Consider the following 18,702-nt stretch of genomic DNA (forward strand, 5'->3'; position numbering starts at 1 on the left):
CTCCATCACCATCTGGTACGCTGCTGCCACTGCCAATGACAAAGGCAGACTGCAGCGTATCATCCGTTCTGCTGAGAAGGTGATTGGCTGCAATCTGCCATCTCTACAGAACCTGTTTGCCTCTAGGACCCTGAGGCGTGCAGGTAAGATTGTGGCCGATCCTTCCCACCCGGGTCACAAACTCTTCGAGGTACTTCCCTCCGGCAGGAGGCTGCGGTCCATCAGGACCAAAACCTCACGCCACAAGACCAGCTTCTTCCCGGCTGCAGTTGGCCTTATCAACAAGGCCCGGGACCCCCACCTGACTTGGACTCTTATCCCGCCCCCACGCCTCAAGTCTGTGTTACATTAACACACATTACATTGCACATTGCACATTCTCATTGCACTCCTGTTTTGCATTTTGCATTTTACTTTTTACTTAATTTTTTTTATATATCTTTTATATCTTTTTATTTTATATTTGTTTTTTTCATGTGTGTAGTACTTATTGTGTTTTATGTTTTATGTTCCTTGTATGCACCTATATACCAAGGCAAATTCCAGGTAGGTGTAAACCTACTTGGCAATAAATACTTCTGATTCTGATTCTGAAATACCAGAGGAACAAAGTGGGACCAGACACACTCTCCATTTATGTTTATGTTCTCTAATACATGTATTCTGTGTTTTTGTGTTATAAGACAGCAAAGAGAGACTCACAAAATTTTACTTTACTTTACCATTTACGGTTTTATTCACTATCATAAGTTGAATTTGGCCCAATTGTTTTCCTTATGATGGGATCTCATAGGCAACATGGCATGGACCCATACAATGCTTAATACATCTTATTAAAGTTTAACTTAACGCCTTAAAACATTTTATATCTGGATATTTAGTAGATACAATATTTATTCGGCCGTATTAAAACACAGTACATACGAGCACAGAAAGTAGAAAAGAATAAATCAGATGTGAAGGGATGACACCATAACTCAACCATTTCAGTTCAATGACACAAAACACAGGCAAAGCATTAACAGCATTTAAGCAGAATCGGTACAAATATGACAAATAAATCAGATGTATAAACGAGCATGTTTCACAATAACAGTGCAGAAATACAGATCAGTTATTGTTTGTGCTCAGAAACAGTAACACGCTGATAAACATCTCAGGGAATAAGTCACAACTTCAAGTGGCAGCTGCCTTTACAAGTCAGTGGCAGCTGCCTTTACAAGTCAGTGGCAGCTGCCTTTACAAGTCAGTGGCAGCTGAATTTACAAGTCAGTGGCAGCTGCTGTGGCCACCGGAAGTGCCTGTGCGAGTTGCCGGTGTCTCTCACGTCGCGTCCGTTCGGTGTCATCGTGGAGCTTTTTAAAACAAACCCAGCAGCCACTTTGTTTTTTTTTTAAATGACAGGAAATGCGTAACTCCTCGCAACTACACGGTCACGTCCAAACAAACCCGACCGGGCGCACACAGTCGCTTTCGGGGAACTACATGTGGAGGCTGCCGCGACGTGTCACCTTGAATTCCGCCTGCTCGGATGCTAACGCCGAGCTAACAACAACAACAACAACAACAACAACACACGACTCATTCACACCGGCTGTCACCGGGGGGCTGCTTGGTTTCCACGTGTCCTCATGTCCCTGCGTTTCTTAGTAGCCGCACGGTGTTTTTAAAAAAAAAAGAAAAAAGATGGGAGTAGTTCTTCGGAACCTCCAAAAGGTGGTGTCCCTCCGCCGCGCCCGGCTCCGCAGGGACGTGGACACGCTGAGACACATCCTGGGCGTCCACAAGTTCGACGTGGGCATCGTGTGCGTGGACAATCACAAGATTCAGCAAATCAATCACACCTACAGGAAGAAAAATGTCCCCACGGATGTCCTCTCGTTCCCATTCTACGAGGTGAACGTGGCTGCATTTGTTTTCTGTGGGGGGGATGTCTGACCATCCTTCACACATCACTGTGTATGACACTGTATATTATGTGTATATTGTATATTACACATTATATCTGTACAGGAGAATGGTGCCTGTCTAGTTCCACAGGTACTCGCTTCTCTCTCTAAGCTGGACCCAAGGTCAGGTTGAATATAAAGGACCAACCAACAGTACATGTTAGTGTCTAAGCTTCGGGAGTTTCATAATTCAGAGGCACCAACTTCAACTCCTTTCTAAAATCTACCAGGAGCAAGACGTGAGGACACAATGTGATTTAGTAAAGCACATTTAGGCTTATCTATCCAAAAGGATGCGAACACCTACATGTAACAAAGAGTGACAGCAATTCTAGCCTTTCATGGAGGTGCTGTTGGAATGGGTGACGCAAGTAGAGGGAGATATACTGGGAGGCTGTGGGAGACATCTTCAGACTGGGGAGGGTGACAATTGCTTATGTTGCTCTGTTAGTGTTTGTATGTTGTTCCACCTTCTGGTCTCCTTGATGCAGCAAGTCTGCATTAAACTCTTCTGCATGAGACGTCAGCTGCTGCCTGAGTTCTCCTTTTCACCAGCTTCCAGAAAACGTCCACAACAGTTATGTCAGTGACTCAGTTCATTCACTAACATGTGTGTTTTTAGGACCTACGACCTGGTAAACTGCCGTGTCCTCTTCATAGAGATGAGCTGAACCTCGGGGACATTTTCCTGGGGGTGGAGTTTGTGATGAAGCAGTGTCAGGAGGAGTCTCTGGATCTTCACGATGCTCTCACTGTGAGTATAGCTGAAGGCTGGACAGACATCTGTCAACTCTAAGACAGGTTGTTGACGAGAGTACAGACAGTAGATGAAACGGCAATTAGAGTCTGTACAGGATAAGGAGGGAATTTAAAAGTGAGACAGCAGCGCAAGGGGAAAAGTGTGAGTAAGAATAAAAATGCTGCCGCTGCACTGTCCAGTTCCATCCCGACCACGGAGCTCCATCTCGATATCTCTACAAATAATACTTCTGTCTGTAGTGAAAGGTGTATATAATGTACAAATTCTCTGTATTTCTATTTTATGCTTTCACATGTTCTCCTGTCTGACTAAGTGCTGCTGTAACGAGTGAATTACCCCAGCATGGGATCAAGCTTATCTTGTCTTATCTTACCTCACCTTTGACTTTAGTAATGGGATTAGTTGGTGTTGGTTGATTGTCTCTTTTGCTTGTTTGCTTCAGGTTGTCACTGCACATGGGATCTGTCACCTGTTGGGCTACAGGCACGAGACTGAGGAAGAATGGACTGAGGTTCGTATGGGGAAACTCAATGTGGTTCATTTTCAGGAAATAGTTCCAATGGGTTTTTAACATCTGTAGATTATTCACAGTTGACAAGTTTAGGGAAAGAGATTTTTGCTGTTCAATCTTTCAAATTCCCATAGTGGCATGGGGACTCAGTAGATCACATACCTCCACCAAGGCCCAGCAGTCCCCAAGCTGCACCAAATTACACAAACACTCATAGTCTCCTCAATGCACCTGATGGTTTTTCACCAATATCCATGAATGGTTCCCTGAGAAAACGATGAAAACGTCTTATCTCCGTAGTTAAAGACAGTGGGGAGAAAAGTCCTTGACCTGACTCTGATCTGAACCAAGATTTGACCACATTCCTTCTCCAAGTTTGTTGGAAATCTGTAGTTTTTGTGTCATATTGCTTCCCAACAAACCAAATGAACAGGACTGAAAACATAACTTGCTTTGCAGAGGTAATTTATAAAAATTTAGTGATACCATTTGGTTGAACTGGTCCTTTTAACTGACAAAATAAAGCTTATCTTCTATCAATTTTTTAAATGGAATTTGATCAGGTTTGTTTGAGTGACTCTGCTCAGATAGTAAAGATGAGTTTGCCCCTCATCACTGCAAACAGGAGTCATGCATTTTAATGTGTTTGCAGATGCTGCAGAGGGAAAGCTACATTCTCACCGAGTACAACAGACTCACAGGACGTCAGCTGCAGCCACTGATGAAGACATGTGATCAAGATAGATGACAGTGGCTGCCTTCACAGTTTAACACTCAACTCTGTGTACTATGGTGCTTGATATTGCTTGTACACGGTCATGTAACCAGATCTGTTTTATTTACTGTCCTGACAATCTGTTTACAACATAAATGTGTTGCTACCGTTTCTGGAAGGACTGAAACATGCAGCTACTGGTTCTGTGGACGTCCACAAACACTGGATCCATGTATTGTTATAGAGTTTTACACATTAAATTAAAAGTCTGTGCACTTTCACTGTAATATTTTATTAAAATCTGCTTTAGGAAGAGTCAGTTGTGTATGAAGGGTAGAAAAAGCTGTTCATTCTTACTTCACAAATACATTTGACCCTCTTTACACTGCGTCTGGGACAGGATGTTGAGGAAGGCAGCACATTTCTCAAATGCAAATTCAAAGTGGACATAAAAAAAACCCATTTCTGAATAACTTTTCTTGGCTCTCGTATCCAGGTGTGTCCATGGATCAGCTTCGGCTCATAATGCTGGATAAAATGCTTACAAATCTAACTATTCATACAATATATTTGTTCCATAAAGATTTATTACTCACGTTTTGTTATATTATGTAGAGTTTCTTATGCTTTTTATGAGGTTGAGAAAACAATTAAGTTTGGTCTGAGTATGTCCTGCAGACACCACGTTTTAATGTTGCACATTAGCCACAGTGTTTTTTACAGCGGTAACAAAAAGTAGCTGTACAACCAGTGTCCAATACAGGAATAACAAACTACTCCCATTTGCTCCATTCTCTAGTCAAGCACATCTGATAGGAAGTAGCTCAGAAAGGTTAGCAGAGGTTTAAGGTGTGAAGTACTGAATACTGGCCTTCAAGATGATGGCATAAGAGACAGGATGCTATGGCTAGCTTCCCCGGTGAGCTGCTATCAATGTCTTCTACTGTCATGGAGTAACTCGACAGGTTACTGAAGATACATCAACCCTAGGCAACAATAAATAGAAAAATCTGGTGTTTTTTTTATAGAGAAAAATCTGACTTACACATCGCGTTTTTGACAAACATGTTCAAAGCAACAAGGTTGTGCAACTTTCAAAGTAAAGCTTGTATACATATTTATAAAAGTTTTCTTGGGAGGCACAAGGTCAGAAACCCCAAAAAGAATGAAGGTGGTTTTACTGAGAAAAGCTCAGTAAAAACAGGCCATGTTACTGAGCTCAATGATTTCATCTCGAGTCTGTAAAATATGGAGACAGCCACACACAAAACTTAGCTTTTAAGTCAAGCACAGAAAGAAACAGAAAACATCCACACACTCTGACAGAAAGCTGATTTGAATTGGCCAATTTGTGCCACAACATAAATATTGCACCAAATGTTCCCGCTAAATACAACAACCCTTTAACTCTATAATAGCTTATAGTCCAACATAGAATATATCTTTATTTAGTTTATATAGGAAATAGAGGGCCTGCCAAAACAAAATCCGTGAAGCACCAGTAGCATCTGGTGTTTGATAGTTGATTTGAAGTCAAAGTTTGAATGAACGGCTTTAAAGTTGAAAGAAGTATATCAAGAAACTGAAAGAAACTTTACAAAACAGTTAGTTGATAAAATAGCAAAGAAAAACTTCAGCCCCAAAAAAATACAGAGGCAAACTTTTGATCCACTCAACATTTGAACTGCATTTCTGGTGAGAGTCTTGACAGGTTAGCACGTGTGTTGGCATTTACAGGTGCTAACCGAGCCTGGCATTTAGTGATTTGTAGAAGTGCCTGAAGATGACCAAAAAAGGACGGCAATCAGTAGTACTAAAGGTTGTTCAGAGGAGGGCTCCATCTATCTAGCACAGTTCAGTGGTGGATGTGTGTGTGTGTGTGTGTGTGGGGGGGGGGTGCTTGTCCAAAGTGTTCAGAGGGGCTGCAGGATGTTTCTTCCTGCCTCTGAAGTGCTGCTGGCTCCAGATCGCTCCATCTCTGACAGCTGTTCAAACACATCCCTGGAAACACAAGGCAACGTGTGAAAGGGCGTCTTAGGAGCAGTTAATGCAGTGTCCTCAGCTAAGAACGCACACACACACTACAAAATGTAAAGAAGCAGTATATCTTGAGATATTGTTGTCCGAAAATATTATGCCTCCGGCCACTGGCTATTGCCGGCGTGAAGGCATAAAAAGGCTCAATAAATAAAAAAAAAATCTGTTTGTTTTCTGTTCCTTGTTTCTACCGTACCGTGACCTCAAAACCGAGGTACGTGCCGAACCGTTACACCTCTACTAATATAAGGTAAAAGTTGTGTGACCCATGTGGTTGTTCTGCCAACTCACTTGTGCATGTAGAAGAAGATGTATCCACTGCGGTCTCGGTCTCGCTGGACGGCAGCTTCCTGTGTGCGTGACACGTCAAGGTCGTTGTAAGTCAACCAAGACTGCTTCTTCATGTCGTACACATCGCTGATGTAGTGGCCTGGGGGGAGATTTTACTTTTTTTTTTAATTCTCCCACTTTGGAAGTAGCTTGCAATTCAGTTGAATCGTGTTGTGCAGTCTTCTGTCATAAAAATCTGTAGCCATTAGACATTCAAGTCTGATGACAAGTTGCTGTAAAATGACTCCAGTGCAGCTGTTTAAATAGATGTTGACATAATTCATCTACATTCGGATGGAAGCACAAACAAATTCACACACTCACCCGAGGAGGAGCTGCTCCCAATGTGACTGACAACACTGATGAGTCTAAAGGAGTTCGCCAAGTCTCCGCTCTGTAGAGGACATGGTTTATACGCAGGTTACTTATTTTATACAGGACGTACTTTTTACTTTAGTAAGTTTTAGTATTTAGTAACAGATTCTCAACTCATTGTGGAAATTGAGTCAAAGCGGACCAGGCATTTTATTCATGATACAGATCCATATTCCACTTGTTTAAATCAGAAGGCGGATTGTTCCGCAGCAGGATGTGAAGTACCTCAGCGTTCCTCTTCAGGGTTTCAGCCTCTGCTTCAGTGTACTCCATGTCCAGCACGTCCTCGTTACCAGAATCCTCATCTGAGCACAGCAGCTCGGGCAGGGAGTTGTTAAACTCTGTTGGGTCAGGAGGGATATTGATTCAGACGTGAACAGTATTCATAAGTCTGATCAAACTATTTTTTATAGAGAACATAGAACGTGACGTGATAAAAACTGCAACTGGAAGTGTAGTAGTTAAATTCTGTATTGGTGTTAACAGTCAGAGTGAGATTTCTTTCACACTGGCTGCCTCCTCCATTACAAATACCAAAGGTCTGCCAAAGATGCTCAGTGACCAACAAGCACGTGTTTGCCTTTGAGTAAGTGTCAGGGGCTCAGGATTTTCAACAGCCAGCTGCTCAAAAGCAAACAAGTTTGGTCCGTACCTTGCAAGCTGAGCTCGGTGGCTCTCTTCAGATCGTCATCCTCTCTCATCTCCTGAGCCTCCTGCATGAGGAGAGGTGGGGACAGGGCATTACGTCACTTCACGTGCTTACACACAACAATGAGCTCCTCTATAATCAACTTGAGTATATTAAGTGCCTTGAGATAATGTAGCTGTGATTGAATTGAGGCTTTAATGTTCACTCAGATCAAGTCTCCTAGAGTTTTATGGCCACTTGCCAAGTACATAACTTCAATGAGATCTATTATATTTAGAAGATAATTAAGAAAAGATTACGACACAATAACACCAACTTACAGTGGATGATCAACATTACTAAATACAAATATTAAATGAAAGTTTAAATTATTAAAGTTTTTGTTTGCCAATCATCCCAGTTACGAACATAATAGGTTCGATCGCTCGATGAGAATTCAGCAAATGTCACATTTTACTTTGAACTCACATGTTCCTGAAGGCTCTGGGCCAGCGCCTGCTGCAGCTCCTGTTCCTCCCTCTCCTGATCCAGACTGTACTGCTGAACCCAGTCCAGCTCGCCCTGCTGCTGCACACCCTCTGGAGTCTGGTTCTCCTTGTTCTCGTCCGTGGTCAAATCCAAGGAATCCAGCACATCTACACACATTCAACAAGCCAGTTAACCTCTACACCACTACCACGACGACAATACTAGCAGAGCTTTCTCCACACTGCACCCATATACTCTTAATAAAGTTACCTGGCTTGAAATATATTCATATTTCAACTAAACCATTTTTTGGTGTACTAGGAAGCCAACTGATGGATGCAGAACAAATTAGTACTTTTCTTTCATACTCTCAAAAGCTTTAAGACCCAGCACAACCTGGCTGTTCCCTGAACAAATACCTTTCATTTACCATCTTAACCTCAAGATGATGGACTACCTGCAGGCTGTTTGCTCTCTGTCTCCAGCAGATCTGTATGATAAGCCAGGTCATGGACATCTGTGTCGCCAAACCCTGTGTCTGGGCTGCTGGTCGGCTCTTCATCCATAGGATGGGGTGCAGAGAGGCCGGCTTCTTGACGACTCATCTCCAGCACTGCCGCCAGCATTTCGTCGTCATTTATGCCACTGAAGTCTGCGGAATCTAATGTCGCCGCACGCTGAAAACACATCAAACTGCGTCACGAGAGCAACAGAGGAAACGGGGAGGGTGAATCTGAAACTTCAAGGTCAGCAAATGCTCACCTCTTCCGGTCGGTCGTCGTCATCAGGCAAACAGCTGCTGAGGCGCCGCTTGCGACTTGCGCTCACCCTTCGAGTCGGCTCCTCTTCACAGTCAGAGTCCACGATGATAGAGGTGCAGCTGGAGTTGGCCACTTTCCCACCAATCCGTCTACAGACACAGACACAAGATAAGTGATTCATTTTATTATGTATTGTTCCTGTTTGTCATTATTATTTGAAAGTGTTGCAGAGACTTACCGGAGTGGCCCCGTGGAAGAGTTTACCGACTGTGACATTTTGAGTGTTCTGGACCTTTGAGGAAAAAACAAGCCATTAGAAAACTCCAGAAGCTTGATTATTAACCGTCATCTCTCAGCCAACTGAGCAGAATGTAATTACCCAGACTGTGAAATGTGAAAAGTTCTTACATGGAGGCTTGCGGACTCCACCCGAGAGAAACGGGGGGTCGTGTGGATTCGGAGCAGTGGGACAGCAGGGTCAGGCATCTGGGAATCACCACCTGCTGACCCAGCTTACTGTTCAGTGACAGCTGAGCGTTAAAGCTGTAACGTTTAAGGTGGAGGATGAGCACTCTGTGGGGAGAAAGATTCATCAGACCAATTCATCAGTGATACAACAAATGCAAGCTTTAATTTTATTTGTGGCTTAGAAGCTACCAGAATTCGGGCTCTGTTTAACTCTTATGTGTGTTGAATTTGTGTGACAGCATGTCAATGTGCATGTATACCTGGGCAGTTTGCTGAATTTATGTGTAACTGTTGCCGTTTTCCCATTGCACTTTTCACACGAGTACTCAATCTCCTCCATCTGCAAAAGAAAAAACATTTTCTATCACATAATGTTCAAACATAACATATGCAGTTATTAGATAAGTGGATAAAAAAACAAATGTGTGAAAGAAACTGGTCAGAACTTCAACCGGCACAAACAAAAGACTCACCCTAAAGAAGAGATCCAGAGAATCCTGGATTGAGCGGAGCGGGAGGGTTTTCTTCCTTCGCGGCAGGTCAATGGACAAGTCATTGAACTGCTCTCGCTTGTTCAACACCTCACCACAGCTGCAAAACAACAGAGAAGCTATCACATACCGTTTATTTTCCTCCAAAGCCTGTGACGATTTTGACCAATTAATTACAAAAAGGTAAAAGTGTGATGATCCAGCAGGAGACGGGCCTCACCCTTTGCAGGTGATGGTGTGCTGCACCTCGAATTCCATGTTAACTGCCACAGGACAGGTATAGATGCGAGAGGTCTCCACCTCTTCACCAGGCTCCGTCTTGGCCGACGATGACGTTGCCTCCAGGCCACTCTCACACACCCCGGAGGACGATGAGGAGGCTGAAGTGTCATTTGTCCAGCTCTTGTTCATCTTCTCAACATCGTCCTTCAACTGGTCCAAACACTGGCTCAGGAACTCGTGAGCATCCTGATGAACATTGTGACACAGAGGGACTTAATTAGACCAACAAATAAATAAAAGCTACATATTGATTATTTAGCTTTATAATAGTCATATTTACATTCATTTTAAACATCATTTTCTGACATATGCCATCACTCAAAAAGCAGAGAGAACTTCACAAATAAAGTTTTTTGTCTCCTTAAAAATGTGTTATGACTTCCATTGTAAGTACAACAGTTCTGAACTCCTGCCTCTAGAGGGAGATCTTACATTCTGCATGTTCCCAGAGAACCGCTCAGCCGTGGAGGAGATGGCACTTTTCACTTTCCTCAAAAGGTCTTTTTTTGTCTCTGGACAGCCGACGTCCTTCTTTACCATGAGGTGAGCGAATCGCCTGCAGGGAGAGTAACAAGCAGAATTCAGTGAAATCTTTCAAAACTTGGTTATGGAAGAAATGGATCAATGGTAATTCACACAACCTTTACATTTTATTGCTAAACACGCAATTTGCAACTATCTATAGATGGCGAAGGAGCTCATTGTTGTACCTGAGTAATGCATTGATGGGCACCTTTTTCCACGGGATGCTCTGCCTCAGCATGTCATTGGAGAAGGAGGGGAGGCTGAAGAGAGACTGCAGGATGGCGTTCATGTAACAGGTGTTGCCCAGGTTGGAAAATCTGCAACATACACATTATAAAATGTTAATTAAATAGCATCTTAAAAAGAGTACAAGCACATTCCACACTCCATTTTCTTCTTACTTAGACAACATACACCTGGTATTCATTATGTCATCATTATCCAACTGTGTAAAGGTAAATCCAATAAATTACGAACAGAAGATTTTGTGTCGTCTTTAAGCTGAATCAGCTTCTTAGCGATGGTATAAAAACAATTTCTTGTTTCACGGTATTCTGTGTTTTCAATCTATTCTCTCTTCACATATAATGGAGCCCATCTGGAGGGTTCTTACCCTTGCAGTGGGGGCTGAGGCTGTGCCAGAGTGGAGGGCCTCTGCTTGTTCCAGCCGCCATAGTCCAGAGAGGGACGTACTTTCTTGAAGGGTGTGGAGTGGTTGGGCAGAATAAGGCTTCTCTTGGCTGTGGTTGTCTGTGCTGTACTGGACGGCCTGAGAAGATTTTCAAAAAGAGAAAGTGTCAATGCCCGACATAGATGTCACTTGCTGACTTCTTTATTTTAGCTGAACACTAAGGGAATCTACCTGTCCAGAAACGAGTGGCTCTGGCCGTAGTCTTTCGTCACAGATCGGCTGCCATAGAATGATGATGGCTGAAGGGGAGTTGAACCCAGTGGAGCTGAGCAGAATGAGAAAAGGTTTGATGATGAGAAAAAGACCGTTTCAGGCCTCAAATTTCAACAGGGTTGTTAGAAAAGTGCTGTAAATCTCCTGATGTTAATAAATTCAACAACAAGAAACACAAATTATACCGCCACTGAGCTGTGGACAAAGAAGTTTACCTGAGTTCCTGTTCTCCTCTCCCTGCTTCAGCTTCTCTTTGCAGCTCAGTAGAAACTTCCTGGATGGGTCTGAATTGGCTTTGTTGTTGCTGAGGAAATGTAGAAATGTTTTTGATGTTATTTGACTGTGAAAACCGAGGATTTGAAATGAACTTGTGGTAGAAGTCAGGTAAAGACACTAAAGTTCAGTTTGGGCCGTGAGGTGTTTTATTTTTTACCTTGAAGAGTCATTTTCCTTGGGGTAGTCCTCGGTCAGGTCACTTTCAGAATTAAGGAGTCTCTTTCTCTTCTCGCTCCTAAGAGACAAGAGTGAACACAATTTCTGTGAACTTTTCTAAATTTCTCAAATTCTATTGTGGTCTGACTTTATGTGGTGTCACGTGTAATGCCACAGATATCTTATAAAACAACAAACATTAAGCAAAACAAAGAAAGAACATTTTAACTAAATATGTCTGTTTCTACCTCATCATGTTAATTATTATCGGATACTAAATCAAATAGAATTTAAGATAAACCCATTACCTTCATATAAAGGCATGCGAAGCGTTATTACCAGGTTTACATCCTGTGTAGTGAGGGCACCATCATACCTGTTCTCAGAGAGTCCAGTACGAGTGGGAGTGGAGGTTGCTCTGCTTGGACTGCCAAGAGGCTTCCGTGGTGTCGTCTCATCTCGGCTTTCTGCACTCTGCCGCCTCGGTGTTGTCTGGAACATATTAGAAATTTGAATATCTAAGTTAAACTAAGCTTATCTGAATGTTTAAGGGGAAAAGTAGTTTGGTGTTGTTGCTTACCTGTCTCTCTCCTGATGGATTGGTATCATTTTTCACAGAGCGGTTCCCAAGCACACTGAAGTTTGCACTTCCGTGGGATGACTTTAAAACTACAATGTTAACAAAAAAAACTATCAGGGCAAAAGAACAACATTTTTCTCTGAACATTTCAGTCTAGGATTCAATCAATCTCCTCCTGGCAAAACGCCATAATATTTTGCTTTTAACTAGCACAGACTGTAGCTGCAGCAAGAGTACATCCAAATATGTGGCTGAAGAGATGTCATCTGTTTAAATAAAGACATGCGTGTCCGAAATGCATCAATATTCCAGTTCAATATTAACTTAAGTATAGTTTTCAATCATGAAAATAATGTTTCATACTTTGCACAATCATCCGTAGACACATATACATCAGACTTTTACTGTGAACCATGAATAAATCTATGAAATTGTATAAAATAAGAAGTGGTGCAATTACTTGGTTTTCCCTGCTTCAGCTTTTCCAGGTATTCTTTAGTCTTCTGAACCAAAGTCGGAGGCATCTTGTCCAGCACGATGACGCTGTTGTCCTTCAAAGTCAACATGATTCGACTCAGATTCTGGTTGATGTTCTTCACGTTCTGGTTCAGCTGAGAGGAAAACAAAACAGCGTGAGCTCGACAAATTTCCCTCTATGATGAGTTTACTTTGCTTGGTTTTAAACTATAAATACTTGACAGTTCACTTAACAAATAATTTTAGTTTAATGTTTCCAAACAGGCACATCCCTGGACATCTGCAGCTTAACACACTGACGGGAGGATTTGGGGATTGAACCACAGACCTTCTGGTTCATGCACAACCAGCTCGTGATGAGTGGAGCATCACTACAACAGTGTTCCTTACAAAGAGGTTAGCAAACATTTCTCCACATGTCACAATATTGCTATTGCAAATGTCTATGAAACCATTGAAATTGACAAAGTAATTAAGGGCAAAGCAACAGGCAGAGAATTAAGTGGTATCTTACTGCTCGTTGTAGAAGCCAACCACTGCTGTGTCTGCCCCCCCACCCCCCCCACCCATTTAACAACACACATCAACAATCCACGACTATTGAACAAGTACAGACGAAACTAACAAACCGAACAATACCTGGAAGGTTTTGGAAGCGCCGCCACAGTTGAACCTAAGGCAGAGGTTGACTTTGTTGTCCTTTTCCAGTATCTCGAAGGATCCTTCTTTCCACCTGGTGGTGCCCAGGTCCATGCTGGAAAAGCGGATCTTCACAGCACCGCTGCTGCAGAGTTTGGGCACTATGGTTGCCATGGCTTGATATCCAGTCGGTGCACTTTGGAGGCTGGGACTCGGGATCCACTAAATCCTGAACAAGAAAAGTCTAATTCAGTGCCCAGTAACTCGTGTGCTTTAAGAAAGTAAGAGTGTCTGTTACACAACAAACTACTACACAACTTCTAGTCTATTAACACAACTCTCTGTCATGACCTGTCACTGCTGCACAGACAGTTGGCATAACGTGCGCTAACGAGCTAAGTGATAAACACACGGGATCACAAGTTATCAGCCAGCTTGTTACTCGATTCACACACAATCGAGTAACATGTAAGCTTTGTGAACACTGACGTGAGCAGGGGTGGTACGGAACATTTCACAGTTTACTTACTAGTTCCTGAACTGATACCACAATTATATATATCTATATCTATATAGATATAGATATATATAAACGTGTAGCACATGCTGACCGAAGCTAGTGGGTGCACATCACAACACACTCAAGTCAAAGCAAAAGCAGACAAACGACCGCTTACGGTGCACAACAAACACACAAGAAGAACCGTAAATGTGAAATGCACGGAGTGGGGGGGGGGACACACTGCGCTTGTAAGCGGGCTAACGGTGCCACTCACAACCGGTGTAGCCTGTGGTTGCATTAGCCGTCAAATTAGCCCCCGAATGGGCTCATCTGCACCGCGGCAGCAGAGACCAGCGAGCGGGCACAACACACAACAACCTGCGTCTATCGCTTCCATCTACCGACGACTTTGTTCGTGCTAAAGCGGCAGAGTCACACACATGTGCAAAGGGCAGCCGAGTTGTGTTGATGGGTGACACTCCGGGATGCAGGTGATGTCGTCCCCCTGCTCGACAGGCGCTGAATGGATGGAGGAGGCCGACATTAGCAAGTCGGCTAGCAGGCTAGCGGGAGCTAGCTTAAACTGGCTAATTCTCCTGCATGTAATTTGGTGATGAACCGGTGTCGCGGTGGGGATTTCTCGCCGGATATCTTTACCTGTCGGTGACGGGTGCTCTTCCTGACGCGGTTAAATCGCGGCGGGGGCTTCGCGGGTCCTCCGGGAGCAGAGCGTGTGTTTTGCCGGCACTCACCTGCTTCCCCCCCAGTGCGTGTGTTGTTGACAGTGGACCCGCACACGACGCCGCGCAGCGCTGCGCGATGATGGCGGGAATGTGAAAATTTACCACGGAAGTGCAAACCGAGAGTACGTCCGCTCCCAAGTCTCGCGACACCCTCCTCCACCGGGGTTTGTATCGCGGCTGCCACCACCAGCACCAGCACCACCATTGCTCAACAGAAAAAAGTCGTTAGCGCGTTTTGTTATTCACCTGATATCGTTGGATTGGAGCTGGCCCGCGCGACCGGGGATGTTCACGTTTTACTCCCGCAGCTAAACGAGGATGTGCCGCTTGTGGTTTTGACGCGCCGCCCGCACTCCCGTTCGTCGAGACGCGTAGCAGCTAGCTTGGGTTAGCTTGGGTTAGCTGTCCCGTGCCGTGCGTTTATATCGCGACAACTTTTTTTTGTTTAATTGTACCCGCGTTTAATTTGGCTGCCGCGCTGCAGCTGGTGTGTTATCTTGTATTTCTCTGCACACATCGGAGCAACTGAGAGCTTCAGACGATGCTGGCGACCGGAGCGGTGAGTGTTATACAGACTGTAGCGGGAGCGATGATCAAAACATGCACGTTCCCCTTTTGTTTGTCTTTTTTAAGTTGTTTTTTTTAAAACTGTTGAAAACCACCTTACTCATCCGCACCACGTGTCCCTGTGTGATTCTGTATCGTGTTTCCACTCTGCAATAAGGTCTCTGATTAAGTTCTGCACGGATTCCCCCCCACCCCCTCACCCCACACCTATGATTAAGAGTTAATTGGCTGGTAACGACGAATGCATTGACACCCCCCCCCCCCCCCTTTGTTTCACAGGCTGTGACTAATGTGACAGCTCTGGCCCAGGTGGACCGGGAGAAGATCTACCAGTGGATCAATGAGCTGTCCAGTCCGGAGACCAGGGAGAACGCGTTGCTGGAGCTGAGCAAGAAACGGGAATCCGTGCCGGACCTGGCGCCCATGCTCTGGCACTCCTGTGGCACCATTGCTGCCCTGCTGCAGGTGTGACCCACGTCCCATGTGATACGTCTGCGGTGTCCGCTGGTTACGGGTTTGTGTGTCTGATCGTCCGCTCGTCTGATTTTGTTTTTTATCAGGAGATCGTGAACATCTATCCATCTATAAATCCACCCACACTGACGGCTCACCAGTCGAACCGAGTGTGCAATGCCCTGGCACTTCTGCAGTGTGTCGCCTCGCACCCGGAAACACGGTAATGAGGAGTCTTGCACAAGGGGGGAAATTGAAAGATGTGACTTCTATCACCTCATGTACAGGACAGAAGGATTTTCTTCCTCCACATCAACAGGATACCCCCTTTAAACTTGCTGAAATGTCTGTAATTATTTAGTTTTTTGGAGCAGACCTTGAAAATCATTTTGGAATTAGTATTCTTTTTATCATGAAAACTTCACATGTTCATATCTGTAAGTGAAGTGATGCTTTATGATGTTTTAGTTTCATTCATTTACATGTTTCCTCTATGTAAATGAATAAATGGATCAACTTAAATTTAACTGTTGGAAGGATTACAACTTTTGCCTGGAAAATACTTCTCTTTCTTTATTACCTTCCAACCACTCCCTTTAATCTGGAGGTGGCTTCAACCAAAAGCTCGGGCTTCAATCTGGGCTTCTCATGAAGTTGATTTTTTAATATTTAGAGACCTGATACTGTCTTAATTTCTCTGGGTGTCAACAATGCCACATGTAAAAGGAAAGGTTACATTGCAGTTTACATTCTATATTGTTGTCTGAGTTAAGATTGATTGAAGTGCTTTTGATTCTGTGTTCCTCACCAGGTCGGCGTTCCTCGCTGCTCACATTCCTCTTTTCCTTTACCCCTTCCTGCACACTGTGAGCAAAACACGGCCATTTGAGTACCTGCGACTCACCAGCCTCGGCGTTATCGGTAACGCTCCTGCTGCTTCAACAATTTGCTTTATTTTATTTTGTGTTTACATGATTTTCAACAAGATGTCTCTGTATCTATTGCAGGTGCTTTGGTCAAAACGGATGAACAAGAAGTGATTAACTTCCTCCTCACCACTGAAATCATCCCGCTGTGTCTCCGTATTATGGAATCAGGCAGTGAACTATCCAAGACGGTATTTTAAGTATTACAGCTGCTTTTCAGACACTTGTATAACAGACAAACAGTTGTCTCTTCCTCAAATGATTCAATTCAAATTAGTTTTATTTGTATAGCACCAAATCATGACATGCATTATCTCAAGGCACTTAACATAGTTAGATAGACTAAACAATATTATAAAGAAACCCAACAGTTCGTACAACGAGCAAATGCTTTGCTGACACTTTAACAAATTAATCTGTTCCCTCCTTTATAAAAGAGCTCTACTACCTCTCATTCCCCCTCCTTTGCTGCTTTTTATTGGATTCTGTGCACTTATATAGTTTCAGTTTAACAAATGTTTAACTCTTAAGTTAGAGAAAATGGAAAACTGTGTTTCTATCAGTGCCTGACAGCTCACCATCTTTCACCTTGTGTTTTGCAGGTTGCAACTTTCATACTTCAGAAGATCCTCTTGGATGACACAGGGCTGGCCTACATATGTCAGACTTATGAACGTTTTTCCCATGTGGCTATGATCCTGGTAAGTGTCCCTTCAGAAACCTCAGAACTCAATTGAATTTACCTTTTTGTAGTGACTTTTCGTAGGGGAACACTTTGCTTCAATAACAAATGACATTGTGTCATCTCCATCTTTGTCTTCACAGGGCAAAATGGTGTTGCAGCTCTCGAAAGAACCATCAGCACGTCTGCTGAAGCACGTTGTTCGCTGCTACCTTCGCCTCTCAGATAATCTCAGGTAGCGCAGTGTTCAACAGATACAGTCGACTTTATGTGGTCACCTGTTTTAACTTTTGGTTCTCGACAGAGAGGTGATATGTGCAATATTTTGGGCTTTAGTCCCTCACAACCCTGGAAGCTTTGAACTAGACAGAGAATGTGAATTTAACAACATTAGCAGTTGCCACTAGGAGGAGCTATGAGTCAGGCCTCATATCTAGTGGTGACTGTTAGTTAAATGTTGAATATGAGTGATAATATATCCAAGATCCATTATAGCTACTATCCCTTAAAGTAAACAGTATCAATAATGCATATAATAAAAGCTAGAGTGTTTGTGCTTCAAATTATGAGTGTTCATGTGTTAGCCTCCAACACAATAAGTTGTTCTGTTTCCTAATAAGACGATGACAGAAAAGCCCATTGGTTTTTGACATGTTGTGTTCCCGTCTCCAGAGCCAGAGAAGCCCTGCGTCAGTGTTTGCCCGACCAGCTGAAAGACAGCACCTTTGCTCAGGTGCTGAAGGACGACACCACCACCAAGCGCTGGCTCGCACAACTGGTCAAGAACCTGCAGGAAGGTCAAGTCACTGATGCCAGAGGCATCCCGCTGGCTCCACAGTGACAAGGACAAAGTGTGTGCTGACGGCAGACACAGAAGGACTGTGCACAAAAGTCTCACAGTGTAGATTTTGCGCTCGGCCAAATGTGGTGCGATAACACTGTCTGCAAACGAAAGGGACTTAATAAAGGAGGAAGATGTTTTGCTTTTGGATGGATTGCAATCAACAAATTTGTGTCATCACCTCCGCTTGAGGCTTCTATCCCAACTGAAAGGCTTCTTATTGAGAGCCTGGCAGATAGAGAGATCCATAGATAGATTTTCAAAGCTGATATCAATAATGATATTGGCTGATATTTGTTTTGTTTGACATAAATGTGACAAGTTTTGGCAAGAGCCCTCCGACATTGGTTGATTTAAAAGTTCTAAGATATATCTGCGTTTGATATGTTACAGCTTTACAAAACATTCATAACAATAACAGTTCTTAAACAGTTAACTTCACTGGGAATTATATATAACTCAAAATGTGGAATGAGAAAAATGTCCCAATGTACAAAAAGATGCAGCCTGTAAAACATCTATTGCTGCGGTAGATTGGAATATCTGTCAACATTCAGTTCTGTACTTGTATGATGACATTGGTGAGAAGCAGGATTGTTGGTGATGTCAACCAGAAGATATCACGTTCAACTTTG

At 43.4% G+C, this 18,702-nt stretch overlaps 3 protein-coding genes across 3 annotated transcripts; 2 read left to right on the forward strand and 1 right to left on the reverse strand.

The window, feature by feature from the left end:
* The first annotated feature begins 205 nt into the window (after positions 1–205).
* cnot9 (CCR4-NOT transcription complex subunit 9) lies at positions 206–18,217 on the forward strand. Its single transcript, XM_034573575.1, has 9 exons — positions 206–216; positions 14,865–15,157; positions 15,445–15,630; positions 15,726–15,841; positions 16,430–16,539; positions 16,626–16,735; positions 17,147–17,245; positions 17,370–17,461; positions 17,899–18,217. The coding sequence occupies exons 2-9, from the start codon at positions 15,140–15,142 to the stop codon at positions 18,065–18,067; spliced, it is 900 nt and encodes a 299-aa protein (XP_034429466.1). The 5' UTR covers positions 206–216; positions 14,865–15,139; the 3' UTR covers positions 18,068–18,217.
* Positions 1,299–5,136, forward strand: ybey (ybeY metalloendoribonuclease). Its single transcript, XM_034573577.1, has 4 exons — positions 1,299–1,896; positions 2,572–2,703; positions 3,152–3,220; positions 3,873–5,136. The coding sequence occupies exons 1-4, from the start codon at positions 1,687–1,689 to the stop codon at positions 3,966–3,968; spliced, it is 507 nt and encodes a 168-aa protein (XP_034429468.1). The 5' UTR covers positions 1,299–1,686; the 3' UTR covers positions 3,969–5,136.
* Positions 4,209–14,751, reverse strand: usp37 (ubiquitin specific peptidase 37). The gene is made up of 24 exons (XM_034573572.1): positions 14,513–14,751; positions 13,354–13,582; positions 12,698–12,848; positions 12,238–12,326; positions 12,034–12,149; positions 11,659–11,736; positions 11,441–11,529; positions 11,184–11,277; positions 10,935–11,090; positions 10,507–10,638; positions 10,229–10,352; positions 9,735–9,982; positions 9,497–9,614; positions 9,284–9,363; positions 8,964–9,128; positions 8,794–8,847; positions 8,557–8,704; positions 8,252–8,471; positions 7,795–7,961; positions 7,330–7,390; positions 6,903–7,018; positions 6,627–6,696; positions 6,264–6,402; positions 4,209–5,936 (listed from the first exon to the last, which is right to left on the reverse strand). The coding sequence occupies exons 2-24, from the start codon at positions 13,525–13,527 to the stop codon at positions 5,849–5,851; spliced, it is 2,877 nt and encodes a 958-aa protein (XP_034429463.1). The 5' UTR covers positions 13,528–13,582; positions 14,513–14,751; the 3' UTR covers positions 4,209–5,848.
* Positions 18,218–18,702: the final 485 nt, after the last annotated feature.

The sequence above is a fragment of the Hippoglossus hippoglossus genome, chromosome 21 (assembly GCF_009819705.1).
Source record: "Hippoglossus hippoglossus isolate fHipHip1 chromosome 21, fHipHip1.pri, whole genome shotgun sequence".
NCBI lineage: Eukaryota > Metazoa > Chordata > Actinopteri > Pleuronectiformes > Pleuronectidae > Hippoglossus > Hippoglossus hippoglossus.

Coding starts and splice junctions, on each gene's coding strand:
- ybey (XM_034573577.1), top strand. CDS start 1,687: ATGGGAGTAGTTCTTCGGAACCTCCAAAAGGTGGTGTCCCTCCGCCGC. Junction 1,897..2,571: donor TCTCGTTCCCATTCTACGAG/GTGAACGTGGCT, acceptor GTGTGTTTTTAG/GACCTACGACCTGGTAAACT. Junction 3,221..3,872: donor CTGAGGAAGAATGGACTGAG/GTTCGTATGGGG, acceptor ATGTGTTTGCAG/ATGCTGCAGAGGGAAAGCTA.
- usp37 (XM_034573572.1), bottom strand. CDS start 13,527: ATGGCAACCATAGTGCCCAAACTCTGCAGCAGCGGTGCTGTGAAGATC. Junction 9,364..9,496: donor CTCTGGATCTCTTCTTTAGG/GTGAGTCTTTTG, acceptor TTTCTTTTGCAG/ATGGAGGAGATTGAGTACTC. Junction 9,129..9,283: donor AAATTCAGCAAACTGCCCAG/GTATACATGCAC, acceptor TTCTCCCCACAG/AGTGCTCATCCTCCACCTTA.
- cnot9 (XM_034573575.1), top strand. Junction 16,540..16,625: donor CACCAGCCTCGGCGTTATCG/GTAACGCTCCTG, acceptor TATCTATTGCAG/GTGCTTTGGTCAAAACGGAT. Junction 17,246..17,369: donor CCCATGTGGCTATGATCCTG/GTAAGTGTCCCT, acceptor TTGTCTTCACAG/GGCAAAATGGTGTTGCAGCT.